Source organism: Pogona vitticeps, chromosome 3, assembly GCF_051106095.1.
Source record: "Pogona vitticeps strain Pit_001003342236 chromosome 3, PviZW2.1, whole genome shotgun sequence".
In the NCBI taxonomy this organism is placed as follows: Eukaryota; Metazoa; Chordata; class Lepidosauria; order Squamata; family Agamidae; genus Pogona; species Pogona vitticeps.
In genome coordinates this window covers 91,587,835-91,604,606 of record NC_135785.1, presented here as the reverse complement: position 1 = coordinate 91,604,606, position 16,772 = coordinate 91,587,835, and the positions used below count along the sequence as shown (strand labels likewise).

The following is a 16,772-nucleotide window of genomic DNA, read 5'->3' as shown; positions in this document are numbered from 1 at the left end:
TATGTATGTATGTATGTATGTATGTATGTATGTATGTATGTATGTATGTATGTATGTATGTATGTATGTATGTATGTATGTATGTATGTATGTATGTATGTATGTATGTATGTGTTACATACAGCACTGATGTTACCTGTCTGTCATGGGTTTGGAGGGAAAGTTCCATCCTATGGGGAGTGGAAGGCAGGACATCAGGAGGAGGGGCTGTACTGTATATATATGTGGAGCGTGTGTGGAGAAGTTAGGAAAAGCTGAGAGAAGAAGCTTGAGTGGGAGTCTGTGTGTCAGACAGGGTACTACTGTGTGTCAGTCAGTACCAACCTGATAGGTTCAGGTGTCTGTATGGTTAGCCAGAACTGATAGGTTCAGGGTCTGTGCTTCAAGTTAAGTGTTCTGTGTGAACCAAACTGTGTGTATGTATGATTGAGACTAAGCCACGTTACTGTATCTTATTCACTTGATCCTTTTATTTTTCCCTGTGTGTTGTTTAAATAAACCTTGTTCTTTTATTTGTTTAAAAATCCATCCCTGGTCTGTGTGACTTCTTATAGGGAATGGTTGGTGGCAGCTTAGTGAAACTGTGGCATATCCCAGTAGGTCTGGGTTTGTCACATTGATTGGTGTCCAGCGTGTGGGATACGACTGGTCCAGTTGTCCAGTGGTCCAGCAAAGCCTTGACAAGTGTGCCCAGAGCAAGGGGGGTCTAGTCAGGGACAATCTGAGAGCACGTAGGTAATCTTCTAGGTGTACCTCACGGGGAGGTGCGCTAGTAGAAGAACGTGTAACCTCAGATTGGGGACTAGATTAGGGAGCTCTGAGGCAGCCTGTTTTGGCGGGAAAAAAGCTGAGGCAAAACTGTGTAGTAGAAGTGATTTAGCCTGCCTGCTGAGAGGCCTAGCAGAGGGGGGTAGACTCTGGCTCGCAACTGTTGCAAGTTAGTGCTGAAGAACAGCAGTAATCTATAGAAAGCTGGTTCTGAGGCAAAAGAAAAAGAAAAAAAGTGGTCGCTTTATTTTGAGGCTTGACTTTTGAGAGCAGCCTGTTCTGGGGGGGGGGATTATGCCCTTGACTCGAAGCCAAATGGCAGAAATGGGTGAAGTGAAAGACCCCCAGGTAGACCAAGGTTCTGAGGATGAATTTGGCTCAGTGCAGGGTGACAGCACGGGAGAACAGAACCCAGAACTCAGAAAATTGCTCCTAGCCCAACAGCATGAACTGAGGGTGAGGGAAATGGAGGAAAGATTAGAGAGAGAAAGAAGGCAATTTGAATTGGCATTGGAGAGAGAGAAAATGGCATTTGAGTTAAGAAAATTGGAACTGATGAATCAGAACAATAATAACAATAGGGATTCTGAGGGAGGCCAATTGTCTAAAACTGACCTGAAGAAATTCCCTGTGTACCACAAGGGAGATTGTCCTGAAGTGTTCTTTTCCCTAGTGGAAAGAGCGTTTGTGGACTTCTCAGTAAGGGAAACTGAGAAGATGACCATCATGCGATCTTTAATCAGTGGCAGCCTTGCAGAAGTCTATGCAGAGATGCCAGAGGAACTGATGAAAGATTTTGCAGAGTTTAAAAAACTGGTGTTTGCCAGACATGGGATAAATGCGGAACAGCTGAGGCAAAGATTCAGGTCAATCACCAAGAAACCAGAGCAGACTTTTACCCAAGTGGGGGCCCAATTGGTGAGGCTGCTAGAGAAATGGCTATCTCAGGAGGGGACAGAGACCTTTCAGCAGCTCAAAGACTTGATAGCGCTGGAACAGTTCTATTCAGTCCTGCATGGGGAACTGAAATTCCAGGTGAGGGAAAGGAAACCGAAATCTGTGGCAGAGGCAGCCGAGATCGCAGATTTTATTTCCCAAATAAGAAAGCCCTTGGGTGAGGGGAAATCGATGGGGAAACCTAAAGAAACCTACAGCAAGTACTCTCAGGGACCAGGGAAAAGCCAGCAAGGGGGAGGGGCCCATGGTGAAGGGAAGCCCTCAGACATGAAACCAAGACCTCAGATTTTGGAGGGAAAACCAAAACAAGATGAGAAAGACTCAAAATATAGCAGAAAATGTTATTTCTGTAAGGGAAATGGCCATCTAATCTCAGAGTGTGAGAAATTAAAGCAGCTAAAAGGAATTGTGCCTCAGGATTCGAGTGGAACCAAGCCAAAAGCTGTGTTCTGTGTCCAGAAAGAGCAAAGCTCCTTGCCACTGAGGGAGCCTGTTGCCATGGCTACTCAATCTGGAACAGTTACATCTGCTGATCAGGCTGAGGAAAATGGTCCTCTTGTGGAGGTCAAGCGCTGCTTGCTCGTGAGAACAGATTCTCAGTTGTTTGAAACAGCAGGGGTGGACGTAGGAATACTTGACCATCAGTATCGGGGGTTAAGGGACACTTGTTCCCAGGTGACCCTGTGCCATCCAGATATTATTCCTAGGGAATATATAATCCCAAATGAGAGCATGAAGGTGGCAGGGATTGAGGGGCAGGTGATCTCACTGCCAGTAGCGGAGGTACCTGTGAACTTTCAAGGCTGGAGAGGAGTTTGGCGGCTAGCGATTTCATCGACTCTGCCAGCAGCCGTGCTCGTGGGAAATGACCTGGCTGAACATGTGAAACGGGTGCTAGTGATTACACGTTCACAAGCCACCACGGGGACAGTTCAGGGGGGTACTGATGAGCCAGAGACGGAAGCAGAGGGGAGTTCAGAAGCTGTGGTGGAAACCTTAACCACAGACAGCCGATTTGGCCAAGAGCAAAAGGCAGACGCCACTCTCCAAAAATGTTTTGAACAGGTGACAGACGCCCAGCTAACACCTGAAACCCCAGTGAGATTTCTAGAGAAAAAGGGGATTTTATATAGAGAGACCCTGAGGAATATCTCAAAAGGGGGAGATGGGATCAGAAGTCAGCTAGTGGTACCTGAAAAGTATCGCCCCATGATCTTACAAAGGGGGCACTCTGACATGTTTGCTGCGCACTTAGGGGTGAACAAAACACAGCAGAGAATCACACAGAATTTTTACTGGCCTGACATAGGGAAGCAGATCAGGGAGTTCTGTAAACAATGTGATGTGTGTCAGAGGCAGGGGAATAACCGCGACAGGACCAAAGCAAAGTTGTGCCCTTTGCCTGTGATTGACACTCCGTTCAAATGCATAGGGGTGGATATTGTGGGACCTTTGCCCAAGGCCACAAAGACGGGGAACAGGTTCATTCTCACCATTGTGGACCATGCCACGAGGTACCCTGAAGCCATACCCTTGACTAACATTGAAACTAACACAGTGGCAGATGCCTTGGTGGGGTATATGTCCAGGATGGGATTTGCCTCAGAAATAATCACAGATTTGGGCGCATCGTTCACATCGAAGCTCATGAAACGCTTATGGCAAATCTGTGGAATTAAGCACAAGGAAACCACTGCCTATCACCCTGAAAGTAATGGGTTAACTGAGAAGTTCAATGGGACTCTGATGCGCATGATTAGGGCTTACTTGGCAGAGAATCCAAACAATTGGGACCAGAAGCTGCAATCCCTTTTGTTTGCTTATCGATCAGTGCCCCAAGCCAGTACCGGGTTCAGTCCGTTTGAACATTTATTGGGGAGAGGGGTGAAAGGGCCCCTTGATTTGATCAAACAAAATTGGGAGCAGATCACCCAGGATGACCCACAAGACGTTGTGACATACATAGACTCTTTAAGGAATGACCTAAAGAGAAACCTAGAGCTAGCAGCAGAGACCCTGCAAGCTCAAAAGGTCAGAAAGAAAGCTTGGGATGACCAGGAAGGCAGGGAGAGGCACTTTAACCCAGGGGAGGGAGTGCTTTGGCCTAGGCTCTGCAAAGAGAACAAACTGCAGCTGGGTAGCCCAGAAATAAAATACTTGGGTCACATAGTAGGGGGAGGAGTGATAAAACCCCTAGAGGCCAAAATAGAAGCCGTTCGTGATTGGCCTAGACCCAACACCAAGAAAAAAGTCAAATCATTTCTTGGGTTGGTGGGCTACTACAGAAAGTTCATCCCGAGGTTTAGCGAGATTGCGGCTCCGCTGACCGATCTGACGAGGAAGAAGACTGATGACCACATCCCGTGGACCAGCGACTGTGAGGAGGCGTTCCGGAGGTTGAAGGAGGCGCTCATCAATTATCCAGTGCTGCGTGCTCCAGACTTCGACCGGGAGTTCATCATCTACACCGATGCGTCTAACAGCGGGGTAGGAGCAGTTCTTTGCCAGGAGGATGAGAATGGTGACCAGCATCCAGTGTCCTACCTGAGTAGGAAACTCCAGAAAGGTGAGAGACATTTGGCAACCGTGGAAAAAGAGTGCCTGGCCGTAGTCTACGCGATCCAGAAGGCCAAGCCTTACATCTGGGGAAGACATTTTATTCTGTGCACTGACCATTCACCACTGCAATGGTTAAAGACAATGAAAACCCACAATAGTAAACTTATGAGGTGGGCTTTAAATCTGCAAGACTATGACTTTGAAGTGAAGGTGGTCAGAGGGTCAGTGAACTGTGTTGCTGACGCCTTGTCAAGAAGACCTGAAGAATGAAGACGGCGAAGGAAACATGGACTATATATATATTTTGATGACAAAAAGTCAAATGTGTCTGTTTATTAAACATGTTGGTTTGTATGAATAAAGGTAACTTGATGTATTGTTAATGGTAAATGTTTAAATGCCTAATAGAGTGTAAGTATAAGTAAGTATGGTATTGTATGTTATTATATGACTGTTTTTGTATGTTTTGGGTCCAGGTTGTTTTTTGGTGAAAAGCACCTTAGCTTTCCCCCTACAAAACAACTTATAAAGAGGGGAGGTGTTACATACAGCACTGATGTTACCTGTCTGTCATGGGTTTGGAGGGAAAGTTCCATCCTATGGGGAGTGGAAGGCGGGACATCAGGAGGAGGGGCTGTACTGTATATATATGTGGAGCGTGTGTGGAGAAGTTAGGAAAAGCTGAGAGAAGAAGCTTGAGTGGGAGTCTGTGTGTCAGACAGGGTACTACTGTGTGTCAGTCAGTACCAACCTGATAGGTTCAGGTGTCTGTATGGTTAGCCAGAACTGATAGGTTCAGGGTCTGTGCTTCAAGTTAAGTGTTCTGTGTGAACCAAACTGTGTGTATGTATGATTGAGACTAAGCCACGTTACTGTATCTTATTCACTTGATCCTTTTATTTTTCCCTGTGTGTTGTTTAAATAAACCTTGTTCTTTTATTTGTTTAAAAATCCATCCCTGGTCTGTGTGACTTCTTATAGGGAATGGTTGGTGGCAGCTTAGTGAAACTGTGGCATATCCCAGTAGGTCTGGGTTTGTTACAGTATGTATGTATGTATGTATGTATGTATGTATGTATGTATGTATGTATGTATGTATGTATGTATGTATGTATGTATGTATGTATGTATGTATGTATGTATGTATGTATGTATGTATGTATGTATGTATGTATGTATGTTGCTCTCCTTTCCAAAATTCCATATTTTTTTTTAATTTTATGATTTTATATATTTTTATACTGTTTTGTTTTATTTTGTAAGCCGCCCCGAGTAGACATGGTCTAGAGGGGCGGGGTAAAAATCAAATAAATAAATAAATAAATAAATAAATAAAATAAAATTTCCTTGCTTATCTTTACACACAGCTTGGTCAAAACGAAGCAGGAAGTCACCTCCAGAAGCAAAGGCTCCATGTGAGTGTGGCTGATTTACAGCCCAAAGTGGTGTCTTAGATTGTGACTCCATCAGAGACTGCTTTCCACCTTCCACCTCTCCCCCCGACCATCCAAAATTATAACATAAAAGATTACAAAAGCCAGACATTTTAAAGGTTTTTAGCTTTGCCTACCGGATGGAGGACATTAGGCTAAAAAGGAGGACATGTCCTCCTTTTGGCGGATGTCTGGCAACCCTAGCCGTGGGAGACTTAGGAGGCTGAAAAACAACCTCTGTTGCTGATTGTGGTCCATGGGCCACTCTTTGTACAACCGTGATATAAATATAAATGATCTTCCTTGATTTCCCTGTGCAGAGAGCCAGACAACTCTTCCTCTGAATGGCTACATGGCCAAACGTCTGGATAAGACCCTTAAACTGTATACAAGCAGAGCTGGGGAACCTTTAGCCTGCTAGTTGTTGTAGACTACACCCCAGAATATCTTACCAGTAGTTACTTTGTCTAGGACTGCTGGGAGCTGAAGTCCAAAACCAGGCCAAAGGTTATTGGCTTCTTAGTAAAAAGCCTCTTTTTTTGCTCCAAATGATTGTGTTTTAATTATTACACATATTAGGATGCATACCTTGTTCAGGAAATGCATTAATTTCAATATGAGAAAGTGGATTTTAATCAATAATTCAAATAAACGTGCAGCCCTCGCACAGGCACCCACGCACCCACACCTCCAGGCAATTTAAATCACTGATTTAAATGACCTTGATTTAAATCAGTTCACTCACCCTGATGAATAAAAAGGCAAATGAGTTCAAACGGATCAAGTGAAGGAATAATTTTTTTTTTTTTTTTGGCTGCCCGACCAAAATATTGGCAAGTAGTGGGGCTGCCTGCAAGGTAAATGGCACACCAGTGATACTGAGATGAAAATCATTTGGAGACTGCTTTGCAAGAGGGCACAGCGGGAACTTGACAAAGAGGCTGATCATGTGAACTGGAGGCCGTGTCTATTTCTCACCTTATTGGAAGGGACTGAACAGCATAGCTGCAGGAACGCTATTAAAGTGAAGGTTGCGCAGTTAAGTTGGGAATAAAATCCATTTGCATTGATCGTTTTTAGAAAGTCCTTATGGATCATTTTAGGATGCAGGATATGTTCTAGCCTGCACAAGAGGCAGCAATCAGGATACAAAAACAAATTCAGAGACCTGTGAGCTTTTTTATGCATGAATGAACAGATCCACCGGCCCAACTTTCCCCCTGCATTGTAGAGAAGCAAAACTCCCAGCTTTCCTCAGTGCATAAGGTACAAAACAGTAAAACATACAGGGCAGATTATACAACAAGGCTTGCAAGAAGGAAAAGATGTCGCTGTTGCCTAGATTGAGGACACCTCAGAGTCAATGCTTCGCTACTAGGGTGGCTATGCATGCGTTCCCTAAAATACAAAGAAAGGAAAGAAAGTGCATTTTCAAAACAAGGGGATGAAAAGGGCACAGATTTGCAGGGCATTAGCATAATTTGTATATGTTAATATAAACTTTCACACCCCCAAAAAAGGGAATTTCATGCAGTGTGCATTTCAGTCACTCCATACAGCTTGTAATTCCTGTTTCAATACTGATAAATAAAAATAATTCTCTGATACTTGACACTGAGGATAAAAATGATCATATGGAGTACATGAAAATGTGTTTGAAGGTAACGGAACAATAGAACGGATTGTCCCCAGTGTTGATTTTGGACTAGGTAAAGGTAAAGGTTCCCCTTGACAATTTTTGTCCAGTCGTGTTCGACTCTAGGGGGCGGTGCTCATCCCCGTTTCCAAGCCATAGAGCCAGCGTTTTGTCCGAAGTCAATCTTCCGTGGTCACATGGCCAGTGCAACTTAGACACGGAACGCTGTTACCTTCCCACCGAGGTGGTCCCTATTGATCTACTTGCATTTGCATGCTTTCGAACCGCTAGGTTGGCGGGAGCTGGGACAAGCGATTTTGGACTAGAAACACAGAATCTGAAAGCTGAAATTCAATTGGCTATTAAAAAGCAGCTAAGCTCTTGGGCCCAGTGATATTTTTCAAAAGTATTATGGCTATTAAAAGATGATGCTTTAGATGAGTGGTTCTCAATCAAACTGGGGTCACCAGATGTTCTTGGACTGCAATTCCCAAAAGCCTTCACCACTTGCTGTGCTGGCCAGGATTTCTGGGAGTTGCAGTCCAAGAATATCTGGGGACTCAAACTTGAGAACCACTGCTTTAGACGCATCCAGATGCCAACAAACTGGAACAAGTTCAGAGGATGATCAGGGGACTGGAAACCAAGCCCTGTGAGGAAAGACTGAAAGAACCGGGCACGTTTAGCCTTGAGAAAAGAAGACTGCGGGGAGATATGATGGCACCTTTCAACTACTTGAAACTGAGTGATACAGAGGAGGGGCAGGATCTGTTCTTGGTTATCCCAGAGTGCAGGACATGTAATAATGGACTTAAGATAAGAAAGCTAGATTTCAACTGATTATCAGGAAATACTTTTTAACTGTTAGAGCAGTATGACAATGGAACCAATGGTGGTGAGCACTCTAGTGCTGGAGATATTCAAGATAAAATTTGACAACCATCTGTCAGATCTGTTTTGACTTGGATTCCTGCATTGAGCAGGGGATTGGACTTGATTGCCTTATAGGCCCCTTCCAATTCATTTATTCTCTGACTCTCTGCTTTAGAAAAAAATTTCAACCCATTCTATAGAACAAGAAACATTTCTGAAATTTGCTGAGGCTAGTTTTTACTACATTATGCAAAAAGGAAAATGCCAAATCACGTAGAATAGAACAATACATTTAAAAAGCCACTTGCTCAAACTTTTCTTTCAAATAGTGTGTGGAGTGGCAGGAATTTTTAAGTAAAATTGACTTTAAAAACCCAAGACAATGGAGCAAGAGATGTGCAGTTTGAATACGGAGCAGAATTTAATACGAAGTAAGGGTACTGAGGAGAGATGGCATGATGTGAACATTATTGGCTTTAATGATTACAAGAAAGTCCTTGACAAATTTAAAGCTGGTGGAGTTGTTGGTAAATAAAGATCTTGATTAAACAAATAATTGTGTAAATGGCATTCTATACTGAAAACAAAAAACTGCAGTGAATGTTGAAGACCAGAAACTAGAGGACCTAGAGGTACGAAGACCAATATGATCAATGTATATTCTTTTGCCCCTGCTTTTCAATTTGTGCTCTGAGAACAACTTTAGAGAGGCACTTTCTGACTCAAATGATAGTACTGTATTATTGTCAATGCAAGGTCATTTGCAACACCTAGCATGTACCTAATACAATGCTGCTGGGTGACAGTTTAAATGGTCTGCAAAGATTACTCATTAAAGTAAGAAGTGCAAGTAATGAACACTGTCTAAAAAAGCATAGCAAAAAAAAAAAACAAAGTTCATGGTAATCAGTAGAATGCAGAGAGACCAAGAAATGCAATTAAAGAAGCGAAACAGAAGTAAGCCATATGTTGACAAATATAAGTACACTGGAATTTAGTTGAATGAGCAACAACATAATAACCATGCAACAGAATTCAGAAAAGAGATGGCCTCAAGCAACTTCCTTAAAAAGAGAGTGTAATATGCAGCAAAAAAGTTAAAATTAGCTTTGGGAATGTACATTGCATGGTGCTCTGTTTTCTTGGTTCTGTGGAATTGTGGACTTTAACACAGGCTATTATGAAAAAGATGGAGGCATTTCAAATGTGCATTCATCACAGGATGCTAAGAACGTCTTGCCTTAAGCATGGCTAATGAAGATGTACTAAGAGGAGTGAATAAAGAGATCATAAAACACAGAAAGTACAGAAAGATAGGGCACTTCAGTCTTGTATCAAGAAACTAAAATGTATGGATTGTCACAGCTAATCATCCAATGTAAAATAAATAGGAAAATAATTACAGGAAGGAGAAGAATGTATTGTTCAAGATTGTCTTGTGGAGACAAATTACCTCAAGTTCAGAAATCAACACAGACATTATAAGTTGCACACTAATCATACAACACTGATTTCTTAACTTGTGACAATTTGCCTTCAAAAGAGGATATGGGCCACTGTCCACTGAACCTTAGATGCAATGCAGCCTCATTGTTTTGAACTGCCACGTCTGAAATCAGGATAGCCATAGTGATATCCAATCTCCACTAGAGATTCATGAGAAGCTGTGCACAGACTACGTGCATTAGCTGAGGAAAAAGTGCACAAAAGTAGCGTTAAATGAAGGAAAAAATGTTTGCAGAAGTGTGCATTTTCAGTCGTGCTTTTATAAACTGTGTATATTAGGCAAACTTGTACAAAAATACGTGTGTTGGGGAAAAGTGCACAAATATGCATACTTCGTGGTGCAGGCTTTTTTAACTGATCAAACTTACTGATCAAACAAAATGCACCTTTGCTTGACACCTGACACCTTTGCCAAGAGGAAACCATTCTATTGCTCCATAATCTGTCCGGTAGCTTTCCATCTACATTATAGGTTACATATTAGGCTAGTCAAGTGCTGAGGCGTGCCCATTTCTTTCAGAACAATCCATATCTTCTTATGATCTACAGTCAAATACTTTGCTCTAGTCTATAAACATAGACTGATCTTCTTTTGAAATTCTTTGGTGCTCTCCAGTAGCCAGCAGATACTTGCAATATAATCTTGAGTGCTTCATCCTTTTCAGAATCCACCTTGAACATCAGACATTTCTCAATTTATATAAAGTAGAAGATTTTGTTGCAACTCCTTAAGCATCACTTTGTTTACATGGGAAATTAGAGCAATGATCCTATTGTTACTGCACTCCTTGGTACCTCCTTTCTTGGGGATTGGAATGTACATTGTATGTTTCCAGTCTATTGTTTTGTTTTCTATATTTATTGACATTGCTTTTCAGGATTATGACAGATGCCATCTCTGTGGCTTGAAAGAGTTCTATTGGTATTCCATCTACCTCTGGTGATTTATTTCTTCCTAGTGCTTTCAAAGCAGCTTTCACTTCACTTTCAAGAACTGAAAGTTCTTCATCATAAGCTTCCTCTTCAAAGGAGTCTGGCATCCTTTTATTTCTTCTGTCTTCAGGATACTGTTTCCACTTTCTATTTTATCCTGGTCAGATAGTGTGTTTCTCTGATGGTCTTTCAGCATTCCTAATCTAATTTAAATTTCCTCTTGATTTCTTGGATCATCTGGAAGTTATCACCTGTTTTTCCTATTTTCCTCAATTTCTTTGCATTGGTAATTTTAACAGTTCTCTTTTTTTCCTACGTGAAACCTGTATTCAGGATTCTGACCTTACTTCTGTCTCTTTTTACTTTTGCTTCCTGCCACTCCTTAACAATTTTAGTGAAAAAATTTTAAGTGTTCTTTCTCTCACCTTTCTAAGTTCTTCTTTCCTTTTTACTACTGGAATTTTCTTTCTGCATTCTTCTCAAATGATATATCTGGTTTCAGTCCACAGTTCTTCTGGTTGATGGTCAATTGAGTTTAGTGATATAAATGTTTAGGTAGACTTCAAATTCATCAGAAATGTTGTTTAAATTATACTTTGGCACTTTGATTTTTAGATGCACACCTTAAATTGGTGAGGGTGGGGGCTGAGTCTGTCAGAGAAGCTGAGAGCAATGCCATCAGGAGGCGAGACTCCATTACGAGCCTGGACTCCAAGCAGAGTCACCTAGGGCAGAATCTTCACAGCTAAGGCACCAGGCTAAGATGCATCCACGCTCTTTGAGAGTAACAACCATATCAGCAGAAGAGGATGGATAGTTCCAGTGGTGATGGGGCTGAAGAAGCTTCTGGAGGGCAGCTCCTGGGCAGCAGCAGGAACTGAAGGTGATGGTGGTGGAGGCCCTTCACAGACAATGGCACCAATACTGAAGCTAACTTTTGTTAGTACTGTACAGAAGAAGGTAATGGTGAATGGCTGCGGAACCTTCCTTACCTTGAAAACCCTATGATGAGACAATGTTGGACAACAGCTCCCCTTATCCGACTCTGGGGAAAGCAAAAAGTTGAGGAATATTGATACACAGCAGCTCTGCTTCAATGATGTGAGGTGCTTCCTCCTGCATGGATCCAGCAGCACCCGGGGCTTGCATGCAATAGAGGTCACTCACTCTCTGATGAGCAAGCAGTGCCTTCCTCTTGTCAGACCAGTTGCCACACAGACAGTCACCCTGTGCTGGGTTTACAGTGTTCTGCCTTGTGCTGCATCAGCACACACACACGCACACACACGCATCTCACCAGGATGTCCTCAGATCAGGTGATTGCAATGCCCTTCACTTCCCATGTTTTCTTCTCTTACCTAATGAGTAACTTTAATGATGGTGTATTTAATGTCCCCATCAGCTCCATGAATTATTATCATTGCAGGAAAAGATCAAAGTGCAAACCACGCTGCCAGAGCTCACTTGAAAAGTTTTTCCTGAGAGATGGGACTTGGGAGATCAATGATCTGACTCACTACAAAGCAGATGCCTCTTGGATTTTACGCAGGGCACATGGCTGATAAGCAGAGCTGGGGGGTGGGGAGCAGGTGATTTTTTTTTTTTTTTAATAATAACAACCCCAACTCCGCCAGGCAAAACGATTCTGAAAGTTGTAGATTTTTTTAAAAACCACATTCTTCCAAGCCTTGGTGACAAATTCCTCCTCAGCTATAAAGCAGCATCAACATCTTAACAAAAAAAAATATACTCTTTTTAATATCTAGCCTAATTTCAAGGCTGTATTTGAAAACAAAGCTCAAGAAAGTTACTTTTTGTTTTGGACGGCAACTCCCAGAATACTCTGGCTAGTGTTTTGGGTGGAGGGTTCTGGTAGCTGTGGTCCAAAACTAACTCTTCCAAGGTCTGAAAATCACAGAGTTGGAAATGTGCCAGTGAGGTCATCTAGTCCAACCCCCTGTCCATGGCAGGAATCTGCAACTACTTTATCCCTGACAGATGGCTTCCCCACCCCTGCTTAAATACTCCAGTGAAGGAGAGCTGACCACCAGCCAAGGCTTCCTTTTCCATTGTCAAATTGGCTTCCCTTTGCTTTTTTTAACAAATTGGTTTGGGTCCTCTCTCCTCTGGTGCACCATTAAGCCTGTTTGGTCGTGCGTTAAGTATATGGAGCCCACATCCACTGAGGGAAGCATGCAAGCCCCACCTCCTCCATTGTTTGTGTGTAAGCACAGAAATGCTGCTGTCTAAAGAGCAGGGGGGGGTCTGCTTTACCCAGGTAGCCTCTCTACTTGAGCTACCACCAACTCCCAAATGAGAGTCTGACTCTGTTGGAGTGGCTCCCTGGTTACCATAAATCTCCCCATCTTTGGGCAGTCACATTCCAACGATCAAAAAGATCATGGAGGACTCAATACACATCAAAGCACAACCTTCATTCTGACCTTTCAGTTGATGAACTAGAAGAAAAAGCAATTGGTAGAAAAAGTATACCTCATTATGATGTGGTGGATTAAGCGACAAACTAGGATTCAGGAGATCTGGGTTCAAATCCCTACTTGCCCATGGAAACTCACTAGGGTGTGGCACCGGTAAAACCATTCTTTAAAATCTCACTTACCTGGAAAACCCTATTAGGGTTGCTATAAGTCAATTCTGACTTGATGGCAGATAACTCAGGACACAGAAAAGATGCAGGCATATGAATATTTCTATCAAAACAAGGATTGGAATACATTTCATTTAAGAGGCCAGAATTGTTTTTTCACTGAGGGAATCGTGACCATTTATGCTTTTAATTTAAAACCATGTTTTTACAATACAGAGTGCTCAGGGTGGCTAAGAATAGCAAGAAAAATCAAAATAAATCAATGTTTAAAAACCATTGCATTAAGACAAATAAAAAATGCAATTTAAAATGAAATAATAAAAGGCAGAGCAAGCACCCTACTGGTTAAGGCTCCCTGTGTGGCATTTTTAAATGGATTGTTATGCCTTGAATATGCCTTGAAACATACAGTATATGTCTTGAAACATATTCAAACCATGACAAATGGATTGTTATGCTTTGAATATGTTTTTGATATTGCTTTTGTTTGCTGTCTTTTAATGTAGTATCTGCTTGACCCTTTTTCATATTCTTATTTATAGCATTTAAACATTGTCTTTTAATTATGTAATGTTGTACTCAGACTAGAAAAATGCTTCCCTTCTTTCTCAGGTCTTCTACTTTCTGTATAGTCACACATTGTGGTCATGTGGCATATATCGTTTGAAAGTGGTTCATGTTTTTTTTTTAACCCTTCCATTTTTTTTGGGTGAATTAAATGTGATACATGTGTCTACACTCCTTGAGCAGGACATATCCCCTTGTGCCTTTCTCTGCCTCATTCCCCCCCTTTAAAAAAAATTGTGGGTACATCGCTGTGTCAGCAGAAGGCCCTTGCTGACTACATGCTGATGTGGGCCATTTCTTCATATTTCCATGTTTTGTTACCCTCAGTGCAATGCAGTAGCAGTCAAAAGACAGTAGGGGGCTGCTCCCATTGGACAGAAGTTGACATCCTCATTTGAAAATTAATTTTAAAAATTAAGGGAGTCCAATGACAGTGGGTGAGGGACGTGGGACTGCCTAAGAAATGAATTGGCTTTAAAGTACACACTCAATGAGATGTTGGTTGTGTTGCACAATGAAACAGAGAACAAGTATCGTAATAGCCTCCCAGTGGGCTGGATTTGGTGTCAACATAGCACAGAGGGGAAAACAAAAAAATCGATAATAATCTTGTGCCGTCTAAACAAAAAATAAAAGGTTTTAAAATTCACGAGAAGTAATTCAAAAACATTTTGCTGGTATGACCACAGCCTAAACCGCCTTTGTATACTAATTGTTTTTAGCTTTAAATATTGTCTTTTAAATGATGTAAATTGCCTTTTTCAGGAGGATATTTTAAATAAATAAAATGAATTAGCAGCCAACCAACATTAATGCCCAAGGCATACTGTACCTGATTAAAGGAAGTATTTGGCTGCCAGCAGCAACTCAACTGAAAGGGGGCCAACCAGCCCTTTGTCACCAGATAATTTCAGAGTCCGAGAACAGCCACTGAGAATGTCTTCTTATTTGTAAACAGAGCCACGTGGAATTTATCTGTGTGCGTGACCTACTGTGCTGCTAATAATTGGTGAATACTTTCCTAAGCACAGATAACAAACTATGACACACACACACCCAATGTCATGGGATAGCTGCAGCACCCATCATCCCTCTCACTGCCAGGGGCTGATGGAAGCTGGAGTCTGGCAACATTCCAGAAAGCCACAATTTGCCAAGTCCTGTACCAAACTCTTGCTCTCCCTTTTTATGTATTTAATTTTCAGATTTGGGACTCAGGAGTCCTTGAAACAGATGATGTTTTCAAATGGAAGACTATCCTCTGTCCAGACAGAGGACTGCCCTCTGTGCAGGATGCGTTAGAGGAGATTTGCCCTTCCTGAAGGTTTCTGGGAGTAGAAATGTTTATTTTTCTTTCTTTTTTTAAAGTAAAAATTATTTCCGTGGTAACAGGGTGTGGGTGTCCTGAGACATCTGGAACCATAAAAATGGGTCAGGTTGGGTGTTGCCCACCTCTTGCCGCTGCTCCTAGACTGGCTCCATCACTGCTGTGCTTCCACCAGCAGGCAAAGACTTTTCTCTTCAGGAAAGCTTTCCTTTAGAGACTGACTAAAGTGGGACATGGTGGCGCTGCGGGCTAAACCACAGAAGCCTTTGTGTGCTGCAGGGTCAGAATGCCAGCAGTCGTAAGATCGAATCCATGCGACGGAGTGAGCTCCCGTCGCTTTGTCCCAGCTCCTTGCCAACCTAGCAGTTCGAAAGCATGTAAATGTGAGTAGATAAATAGGTACCACCTCGGTGGGAAGGTAAGCAGCGTTCGAGGTCTAAGTCACTCTGGCCACATGTCAAAGGAAACTGTCTTCGGACAAACGCTGGCTCTACGGCTTGGAAATCGGGATGAGCACCGCCCCCTAGAGTCGAACACGACTGGACAAAAATTGTCAAGGGGAACCTTTACCTTTACCTTATCTAGGAGAGGTGTTAAGACTAGACGGTTAGCATTTTGTTGGTTCTAAATCTTTTTTAGTAATGCTTTACCTAACATTTAAAATATATTATTAATTCAATTTAATATTTTAACAAATCACGCCTTTTAGCTTTAATAGTATGTTTCAATTACATAAGGCGGCTTGGGTCTTTTCTGAGGAGAAAGGCAGGGTGAAAATGCTTTAAATAAATAAATAAGGATGCAGCTGCTAAACCCTGCCTAAAACGTGTGGTCTACAGGCATGATTCTTGAACAGCCGTTGTCTTCAGCATCTTAGCAATGCCTCTTCATCACTGGGTTTTTTCCCTCCCTCCCCCTCCCCCAATTAGATGGATATTGTTCCTCACCGGCTTTGTATACCCAAACTGTAGCTCAGGAAAGTATTTTTGAATTCTAGGCACACTCTGCGGTGTTCATTTCATTTCCTTTTCTTCTCAGTAAATGTTTCATCTGAATCCATAGAAAATAATGGGCTGTTGTCTTGAGGCTGATTTTAATCGCGACTTTCTTTTCTTTTCCAATGAATGTGTCTTCATTGGGGGAAAATAATTTCTCCCCCTTTCTCTGCCATTGCCTGGCTTAACTGTTACCTCTGACTCAAGAATGGATTAACCCTCCATCTGAAAGTTCTTAAAGACATCAACTTAAATCAGTGATAGGGAAATTTGACAGGGGAACACAGGGATGTGAAGGGAGGGAGTCATCATTTCAAATACAAAGGGTGAGGAAAAAAAGTGATGAAAGGTTGCATGTGACTGGCCATGACCTTTACCATCACACTGTATCCCATTCTCCTCTCCTACTCTTTCATTCATGCTCCCAGCACATACATAAGTATTTTGTTCCACTGAGCATGTTTAGACTTCATTGTGCTGATGCCGAATCTTCTCCAAGGTTCCACCCCCTCTCTTTTCGTTGCAATTCTGCCAAATTTCAAATTACTCTGCCAATGCCTCCTTCTTCTGCATACAGTAAATGGTGCCAGTGTGGCTGAGTACTCTATAT

The 16,772-nt window shown here is 42.3% G+C and overlaps 1 protein-coding gene across 1 annotated transcript in view; it reads left to right on the top strand.

The window, feature by feature from the left end:
• LOC144588120 (uncharacterized) overlaps nt 1-11,414 on the top strand; it is a 34,631-nt gene extending 23,217 nt beyond the window's left edge. The window contains exons 2-3 of the mRNA XM_078390263.1: nt 1,005-3,568; nt 11,281-11,414. Of these exons, the coding sequence (XP_078246389.1) occupies nt 1,063-3,568; nt 11,281-11,414 (2,640 nt within the window). The 5' untranslated portion in view covers nt 1,005-1,062. The remainder of the gene's footprint in view (nt 1-1,004; nt 3,569-11,280) is intronic.
• The last annotated feature ends 5,358 nt before the right edge of the window (nt 11,415-16,772 follow it).